Source organism: Cannabis sativa, chromosome 5, assembly GCF_029168945.1.
Source record: "Cannabis sativa cultivar Pink pepper isolate KNU-18-1 chromosome 5, ASM2916894v1, whole genome shotgun sequence".
Classification (NCBI taxonomy): Eukaryota; Viridiplantae; Streptophyta; class Magnoliopsida; order Rosales; family Cannabaceae; genus Cannabis; species Cannabis sativa.
Window position 1 is genome coordinate 46,278,625 of NC_083605.1, and position 10,222 is coordinate 46,288,846.

Genomic DNA, 10,222 nt, shown 5'->3' on the forward strand with positions numbered 1-10,222 from the left:
CAATATTTTTAATTATCAATATTTTAGTCAACCCATTTTCTCTCTATTTTTGTCTCTCTAAATGGGGTTTGTGTTCTGTACCAATAAAATTATTGCTGTTTTTGCTTTCGGATTTCTCATACCTCTACACTTCTTGATTGGGGGAAGGGGGCCATAGGTGAGAGGCTGACACTTTAACAATCCTAACCTCTCTCCATTGTAATTTACTTAGAAATAGGAGTACTATACTTTGAATAGCATTGAAAAATTGGGACTCTTATTCATTTATCAATTACAGTAGCTATGTGTGAAACTATGGCTCCCGTGGAGCTAATACAAATATGACATAACAACTAATCCAGTTTGCCATTGTTTATTAGGCTTTGTGTAACACCCTAACTAGTATAGGCGTATTACGTGATTTTAAACATACTGTGCAGCTCGTTGCTAATCAACGGGGTTTATAGAAAAACGTGATTAATTAAAATTTTTGCTTTTTAATTAAACTGGTAAAATATGTATACAAAAGACTCAGGATCCCGATTACAAAACCATTTACAAAAGTTTACTGTTTATACAAAATACTTGTCGCCTAGCGACTAATTACAAAAATAGCCTCGCTGTCCCGATGATCGTACGCTCCAGGCCTAACCGCCCCGACATGTACAATCTTCATAGGCTCGTTCACGGTCCATCAGCTCTAGCCTTGCCTTTACCTACACATAGACATAGCACTGTGAGTCGACAGACTCAGCAAGAAAAGCATAATAATACTCATACATAAATCCCGGTCATGATCAGACGCCCATACCCCTGACCATAACCCTAACTGCCGTGTCCAACACGATACTGAGTCCCCCTAACTGCCGTGTCCAACACGGTACTGAGTTCTAAACGTTCATAGGGACGGTACTATTGACAAGTAACAGCCTAATCGGTCGAACCGGTCATACTCCGGCTGCTGGTCATACTCCAGCCTGTACCGACGTGTTACAGTATCAGCCTAATCGGTCGAACCGGTCATACTCCGGCTGGTGGTCATACTCCAGCCTGTACTGACGTGATACGTCAAATAGTACGGAACCACCACCCTAAGTATCAGCCTAATCGGTCGAACCGGTCATACTCCGGCTGCTGGTCATATTCCAGCCTGTACCGACGTGATACAGTGTCAGCCTAATCGGTCAAACCCGTCATACTCCGGCTGTTGGTCATACTCCAGCCTGTACCAACGTGACACAGTTGGATGGTTCGAAGCCAACATACATATCTAATGTAATCTAACAGGCTTCCTACATGCACGCTAAACATGTAATCTACATATGCATACTGTTATACAAATTTTGTCTGGATTCCGAATTTAGGTGTGCCGGTCAACCTGACTGGAACTATCTGCGCGGCGGATTACAGGCTCCTAAACCATAAAAATCACAACACTATAAGTGATACGCTAAATCACTTCCCGGGGACTTAAACTAGTAACTAAAAGTTTTCCTATCGATAAAAAGCATGGCAATACCCCAAAAAAACATAAAAACGAGGAAATCTAGGGTTCCTGAAAATTCCCCAACCGGTAGACCGGTTCTGCAACCGGAATTCTAGTTCTGAGAATTCCTGAACCCTCATCCGGAATTCCGGTTGCACAACCGGAATTTCGGTTCCTCGCAGGAACTTTTCAAAAATTCACATATTGCACAAATCCAATCCAAACAACCTCAAACCTTCTAGACCAGTTCTAAACATCCTATAGAACAATTCTAAAGCATCAACACAGCCCAAAAAGCACAGAATTGAAAATCACCATGTGAGCTCCAAGCTTTGAGTTCAAACTCAAACTTGGCTAAAGCTCACTTACAAGCCTCTAAACTAGCTTAGAACTACATAAACAAGCATAAAAACACTGCAGAAAACTAACCCTAATTCATGCAAACACAACAGCCACCAAAACCTCAATTTTCACTTTGAAAACCATAACTTTTTAACAAGAAAATTAACCAACTAAAGCAAGAACAACTAGCATGCATTTCAACCTAATTAAACATATTTAATTCAACATTTTAAACATGGAAACAACAACAACAATTAACAGCAGCAACATCATCAAAATCATCCATGCATTACTCATCTTTTCCATCAAAATTTCAAGAAAAACTTAAAAGGAAAGCTAGAGAAAACATACCAACAACAAGAGGTTAAAATCTATCCAAAAACCAGCTTGAAATCCAAGAGGAAATCCTCTTTTCTTGCTGCTCAAAGGGGGCCGAAAGAGAGAGGAAAAGAGAGAGAGTTTTGAGAAATTTTCTATTTTTTTCTAACTTTGAAATGAAAATGAAATTTAAATGCCACTTACTCCTTTTTACTTCAGCCAAAATAATAATAAAATAAATATATATTTTCCAAATATTAAGCCACAAAAGACAAACTAACAATGGGGCAAAATGACCATTTTGCCCCTTCACACTAAAATCACATAAATAACACTAAAGGGGTATTTTTGGGAAATTCTAAATTCCCGGCCATTCCCGACATTCCCAATGTCTAATAAACCGTCCCAAACTACTAACATACTAAGTTGTGATTTTACTGAGCCAAACACCGAGTTCCATGTTACCGGGCATCGGAAATGCAAAATTATGAAAACTACTAACTGACATAAAATGCATCTCAGAATTCAACAATAACAGTATAAATAATTATTTAAATAGCTATAAATAATTTCATAATTAAACGTGATTAACTGCTAATTTCCAAATTAAACTAAGCGGTCTTTACACTTTGAGCCAAAGATTAAAGAAAATTAGAATGCAAGGTGTTGGTAAAAATGGTGTGTGAGAAAGAGTTCTTTGAGCTGTTGAGATGATGCAAGGATGAAAGATGGGTTCATTAAATTTTCTAGCTTGAAATTGCCTTAATACTCAATATACTTGGATGAGTAAGATTATGAATCTTGAGGAATGCAAGGCTAAATGTTTGAGCACATGCTCTTGTAAAACTTATATAAACTTGGATATCAGTGGAGAAGGCAGAGTGGCTGCTACTTCTGATTTAGAGATCTGCTTGATATTCAAAAAATTTAATCTTGCAAAAAATTGTGCATTCGCTATGAGGCTATTAGTACAATTACTTTCTTGTAACTCTTTGAGTGTAAATATAGCATGCTTGAGCACATGCTATATTTTTGAACAATCATGAAAACCTTATACATTATTTTTCAATATCATAACATTATTATTATTACTTGCAATCAGTTTCATTAACAATAGTCATTTAAATTATAGATCAAAGTAGTGAGGACACCATTTTAATTTAAATATATATTCCCATTAACAATCTACAAACTAACTAATTCCTTTACACTGATAATAAACAGTCTAATATAACAAAATTCTTGGTTTATGAGAAATTATTGGGTGAATTTCTTTTTAAGTTTTCTATTCAAAAATAACATTTTTTTTTTTGGTTGAGGTTAATAGGGTCAAATCCCCAATTTATTTTTATCTATAACGGGATTAAGAACATATTTAAATTATCTAGTTTTCTTAAACACTAATATATTGCATTCGGCATTCACTTTTAATTGACAAAATTATAAGCTATAATATTTAAATACACATAATAATAATCTCACCTAATAACTAATAATATTTTTTCTTTAATTTTTAATTGTATCACTTTTAAATAAAATAGAAAAAAAAAACTAACATAAAATTTAGTATACGTGCCTTGCACGTAACTTTTTACTAGTATATATATATATATATATAGAAATATGTTCTTACATATCAAATCATAGCAAAAATTTTAAATTATGTATATCTATAACATTTTTACAATATAAATTCACAATTGTTTTTTTGTGTTTTTTTTAAGTTTATTTTTTACTCCTTTTTTTAATTCTATGTTTTGTTTTTTAATTCTATTTTTTGATAAATAATTTTTTGTACTTATTATTAGTGCTTTTAATGTGCTTTACTATATCGATAATGTGCTTAATGACATATCGGTGTGGTACCATTTTTTTTTGTATATTTTTAAATTTGTTTTAATTCTAGTTTTTTGGTAAATAATTTTTTGTACTTGCTATTAATATTTTTAATGTGCTTAATCTCATATTGATATAGTACTCAATAATTGGTTTGTAATTTTTTTTTTATCTTTTGTATGAATGATTTTTGTACTATTTACTATTATTTTTTGTAAATAATTAGTAATTTTTTTTAATAATCTTTGTACTATTTACCATTTTTTTTATCTTTTATGTTTTTATGTTTTTTTTTAATTTTATTTTTTTACAATAATTTTTTGTCTTTGTCCCTTTTTTTTAATTTTAATTTTCATGAATGATATTTGCACTATTTTTTTGGTAAATAATTTTTTATACTATTATTATTATGTGACACCTTAATGTGCTCAATACCATACTGATCTAGTACCCCATAATTGGTTAGTATTTTTCTAAATCATTTATTAAATTAAAATTTGTGAAACTGATATTGAAATGCAACAATAAGAGTATGCTATTAAGTACATATCTTTAGTAACTTCGATTATAATTTTAATTTTTACATCTAATCTGTTAATTTAATTAGATATTTTATTTGTTCTTAGTTAAATATAATTGATAAAAATAAAAAATATGATTAATCTATTGATTTTGACGAAAGTTACAATTCTCTACCACCTTTTATTTGTTCTTAGTTAAAAATAATTGATAAAAATAAAAAATATGATTAATCTATTGATTTTGACAAAGTTACAATTCTCTACCACCTATTATAGATATATCATAAAGAGATTAATGAGATAATTTTTTTTTAAAAGAAAAATGAATATACATTAACATTATGTAAAATTATATATATTAGAGTTAGTCTTACATTATTTATATTATTTATGTGTGATAATTGTCATATTATATATAAGATGAATGTACTACTCCTTCCATTGCCAATTGGTTTTGAGATAGAACTTCATTCAACTTATCCCAAATTCTAACATGTATCAGATTCACTTGTCATTCGTTGTGAGCCCAAATGCACCGGTCCAAAAAACCGTTTGTGAACTAATGTGTGTTATTTGTGAGATTCTTTCAAATGTCACGTTCGACCCTGTGGTCTTATAAAAGTCATTAGTTATACCTATACTTTTCAATTTAAATTAATTTTGAAATAGAACTCCATTTACCTTATCTCAAATTGTAACAATATATGACAAAAAAAAAAAAAAAAAAGAGAGAGAGAGAGGGAGATAAAAGTACATATTTTTTTAAAAAAAAAAATGAAATACATTAATGCTTGATATTGCATTTGATTGAAGGTGCATCTAAAGACAAAGCAAAATAGTTGAGAAAAAAATAAAGGTTATATATATGTTTTAAAATGATTCACACTACAATTTACCTCTTATTCGGTAGGTATTAAGGGGGAATAAGTGGTTGAAGAAAAAAAAACAAACGATTTTAATGGGGATAAATCTGGCCCACTCAGATTCACTCCTAACAATTGCACCCTTAGTCACTGTAAAGTGATAATTTGTTCTGAATTAACACAAAAGCATTGCTTTTTTATGATGGGAAATTGTACAAAGCTACAATGCACTTTTTCTTATTTTACAATTATTTTTCACATTACCATAAGCTCGAGTCATCAACACACTAAAAAAATCAACATCAATGAAATAAGACCTATCTATCAGCTAAACATTCGCAAAATTACCATGTGAAAATAAATAAATGAATAAATCAAATCAAACTTCTCGTCAGACTAGTTTACACTCCGCTTCTGTTATCTCTATGCCCAAAAATCATGATGAACGCAAACTGTAAAGCTTTTGTGGAAAAGAAGCTGGTGATGATGTTTGGGAAGATGATGATGATGATGATGATGATGATGATAGTACAACTGTGTCATCATCCATGCTTTGTTGGTTTTGTATTCTTTCAGTCTCGGGCTGTGGCATCTCCAAGTAATACAATTTCTTGAGAAATTCATATGATGCAAAGAAGAGTGCTCCTTGAGACATATACATAACCAATCTTGGAGCCAGTCCCCTAATAATAGGACTAGGCAATATTAGAGAAAAATAGTCTACTTGAGTACATTGAACTCGCTACGATTTATGTTCTGATAAAAATAAACTCTCGAGAGATAATAACTGAATGAAACATAAGATGAAGTTACCTGTAAAGGCCCTTTAAACCTTCATGCTTTCCTATTTCATAAAGGGCATGAATCACACTACCGTATTGGCTTGTGGACCCTGGAATCTGCAGAATATCCACCATATAAGAACAGAGAAGAGATCAAAAGCAAATGAATTAACGTGAAGTAGTAGTTGAAATTATTCTTAGCGAAGATCCAATTAAGTTTTCTACAAGCCCAAAACTGTGAACTTAACCAACTGTCGCATTTATGTAGCATGGTAAGCTACTTTGCAAGATATGAATTACAAACCTGTGTTTGTAGCCTTGTCTTTACCACATCAAATGGAGTCGTAAAAAAAGCAGCAGTGGTTCCAGCTAGTCCTCCACAAAATAGCTGCAGGAATGGAAATTCATCTCTGGTATCAGAATTTATTAAGGAAGAAAAACAAAGCAGTCTAAAACATAAAGAGAAACAGATGCAAACCGTTTGTAGCGTGTTGGGTTGAGTGCCAGATGGTAATGACGACAACGTCAATCGCTTCAAGCTTTCATATGTGTAAAACTGCAGATAGGAACAAAGAGAGACTCTGATTCACATGTGATAAAGAAGACAGTTTGATATAGGCACTATGATACAGATTCTCCCACAACACAAATGAAGGGCACCATCTTTTGTCTAGCCGGCTTGACTGCAAGTTCAATATGCAGCAATATCTAACCTTTATAATCGAATGGGGTATGTTCCTGCAAAGTACAGCTCCCCACCCATTATACAAAGAACGCAAACCTCCCTTTTGAACTATTCCAATAAATGCACTCCTGTGTGAAACATGAAACATTGAAATAACACCTTAACATAAGTTTCATTTAAGCTCCATGGCAAAAGGAAAGTTCCATTAAATGTTGTAAATAACCAATGAAAAAAACAGAAAAGAAAAAAAAATCTCATACAGAAAAAAGTGCTATGAACTTATGATAGAATCTAAACCTTTTTTAACCCTACCATTTATTTCAATTTAAGTTGAGGTTTTCAGAAGCATATAGAACAAGCCATGAAATACATAGTATGTACAGTTCGGATTTACCAGAACCTCACAATCAAATCAAATTCATACTAAATAAGCACTAATTGATATGTGATAGCCAGAAAACCTTAAACGTCTTACATAGCAATTGTTATACTTTCCTGTTCCTTAGTTTTTAAAATAAAAATAAAAATAAAAAACACAGTCATACCAAGAGTTATTGTAGTGAGTTCCTACTTGCATCTGCTGCTTTATACGCTCGCTAGGAGTAAAAACAAAAGAAGTAGCAATGCTTGCACACCCACCTGCCACACAATGTGCAAGAGAGTAATATTCCTGCAGAAAAATTGGGTGAGATTTTGAAAAAGAAAAAAAAAATGTAAAGAGAAAAGAAAAATGAAACGTGCATGAGAAAGACTACTTTTGGGAAAAAAGGAAGCAAAGACCCTTTAACAGATTCATAAGTGAATGTGTAGATGGCGGAGATTGGAGCTGAAGATGCAATATTAGTGGTAATTCCTCGATAAAGTCCAGTCAAACCTGAAAATATATCACAGTCAAATTTCTTCCAAAGTTATCACTAATTACCATATTAAAGAAAGCAAGAAAAAAAAATCTAGCTGTTAAGACTTGTAAGAATAATCACAAACAACATTAAATATCTTTGATTGTTAAATCCAAGTTACCTCTATCAGAAATAATTGATCTTCCAATCCAGAATACAGACTTCTGCCCCGCACTGCAAGACTGAACAACAGTCTTAACTGTATCAACAGGATGAAGACAAAGGCTGACAAATATTCCAGCAAATGCCCCTGCAAAGGCATGCTCTTGCTTAGCAAGCGTCAAATGGGGCTTTCGAGATGCTGATGTAGTGACCTCCTTAAGTGAATCTTTACTGACCAACATTTCAGGTTCTTTTCTTTTGGTGTCAAGCACTTGATTATCCTCAGCGATGGACCCATATTCTTCAAGCGTAACACTATCAGAAACTAGAGAGTTTGTATAATAGTCAGCATTTAAATTAGAGAAGCTAGTCCTTGAAATACTACTGTCTTCCTCAAGGACATCCCTGAGGACGTAATCTGCATACAAAAAGGATCTTATATATTTGTCTGACTTTGCATCTTTAAATGATGATAAATTACAAGGTTTGCTTGAACTGGCATTACTATCAGCACAGGCACCACCCAACTTATTTGCAGGTATAGTTGTATCTCCTGAAATGTAGCCATCTGTTGAGTTAATAATATCTCCTAGAGTGATATACTTACTATATCTGTTTTCAGATTCATTGACTTTGATTGAATTACTTGATCCAGCAAAAGATAGTTGTTTCATCCATCCATATATATTTTCCAATTCATATGAGATTTCAACACTTGCAAGTCCCTGTTGTCTCCAAGGTTCATTATGCTTCTTTGCACCAGTCTGCAGTAACCTCCAAAACAATGAATGTGTACGGTTTTCACTAGAAGGTTCAGAAGCTGATATCTTTTGGGTTACTTTCATAAAATCTAAAATTGGTTGCACTTTTGGAGTCTCACTAGCAGTCCTTATATCAGCAGAGAACCTTGCTGAAGTAGGTAACACACTGTTTCCTTCCCTATCTAAATCACCAAAGAAAAGCTCACTCTTATTGCCACTGTCATTGGGACATGAATCATTTTGCAAAGAAGTAAGAGGACAACTGGCATAATCCCATATCCGGCCGGCTGCTGAGAAGAGTTCGCCCATACTCAATATTTCACGAGTTTTGGAGTCAAATTCTTTACCCCATCTTTTATCAATACAGTTAGAGAGAGTCGAGGCATATTCCTCACGATCAAAACCAGCAAGCTCAGATGGTGACTGCTTTACTGTGTTCCAACAGTATTTGATTGAAGCTTGATCACCCCTGAGAGGCTTATTGCCCCCTGCCATATTTTCTTAAGAGTATCCCTCAGAAAACCTGCCAAAGGAATTACCAGATTATCTAACTGCATCTAAACTTATTGCATACTTAAAACAGTTCACTTTCAACTACTTGTTTTTCTGATCATGTGTAAATCACTAACTTTTTTTTTTTTTACTGAACACCCCTTTTATTGCAAAGGCATATTTTAATTTTAGTTTCCTTCACCTGATTCGATTGCATATATGAGTTCCCTAACAGTGTCCTCTCCTTTCATTTTACATGGATTAAGTCAAGAGCACCCAGATCACATTTCGGTGGTACATAGGAATACAATGAAAGGATTAACACCAAAAGAGCCCTGAAACAAAACAAAACCACAAGAGCTTATTTCGCCATATTAGGCAAACCCAGGAACTCAATTTAAACAACCCAATGAAGTAACTATTAAACTTAGTCACCAAACAAGAATAGATTCTCAATATACAAAGTCAATACAAATCCATAGAAATACATAGAACTAGAATTTAAGATGAATTTAATAATTGGATATGCGAGCTGAAAATCTGTACAAAATGCTACAAATTAAACGAACCAACTCTTCTATGATCTATCCATAAAAAAATAAAAAAATAAAAACCCTTAAAGAAACTACGTCCTGTATGAAACAGAAACCAATGTACCATTATCAAATTCTTATTGAATAGTAATATTTTATTAGAAGTATAAACCATAAGATCAAACAAGAATAGATGAAAATTTATAAGCATTTTCCACCGCTTTCCCTGCCTCCAAACACAACACAGACGCGCCCAAAAAAAGGGAAGGCACATAACAGGAAAACGTACTTTCGAAGCTGAAAGATATAGATGAGTAACCTGGAGTGAGTGGGGCGAAGCAGTGCCGCTAAAGCGAACGGAGCCATTTTCCCGAGAAAGTTCGAGGGAAAATCAGATATTTGTTCGTTCTGTTTATATAAATTCAAAATGTCCCCACAAAGTTGAGGAGACTGTGTAATTTTATTTTTTTCTTTTCTTCATAAATGTGACACTATTTTTTAAAAGATTTTTTTTTCACTAAACCATCACAACTATCGTTCCACTCCCTCCTTGACAAAATTTAATCTAACATTTATTAGATTCACCATGTGTATACATAATATATTTACATTATATTAGTACA

General features: G+C 33.1%; 1 protein-coding gene across 4 annotated transcripts; it reads right to left on the bottom strand.

Annotated features, from left to right (window-relative positions):
* Positions 1 to 5,520: 5,520 nt before the first annotated feature.
* Positions 5,521 to 10,222, bottom strand: LOC115717131 (mitochondrial aspartate-glutamate transporter AGC1). Of its 4 annotated transcripts, none has more exons than XM_030646079.2 (10): positions 9,919 to 10,222; positions 9,269 to 9,401; positions 7,833 to 9,097; positions 7,568 to 7,686; positions 7,358 to 7,482; positions 6,841 to 6,940; positions 6,606 to 6,683; positions 6,432 to 6,515; positions 6,159 to 6,244; positions 5,521 to 6,040 (listed from the first exon to the last, which is right to left on the bottom strand). In XM_030646079.2, the coding sequence occupies exons 3-10, from the start codon at positions 9,067 to 9,069 to the stop codon at positions 5,782 to 5,784; spliced, it is 2,088 nt and encodes a 695-aa protein (XP_030501939.2). In that variant the 5' UTR covers positions 9,070 to 9,097; positions 9,269 to 9,401; positions 9,919 to 10,222; the 3' UTR covers positions 5,521 to 5,781. The 4 variants fall into 4 exon arrangements, with proteins under 4 accessions (XP_030501939.2, XP_030501941.2, XP_030501940.2 ...); XM_030646081.2 differs by having other exon boundaries at positions 5,521 to 6,028; positions 9,919 to 10,170; XM_030646080.2 differs by lacking the exon at positions 9,919 to 10,222 and adding an exon at positions 9,724 to 9,880.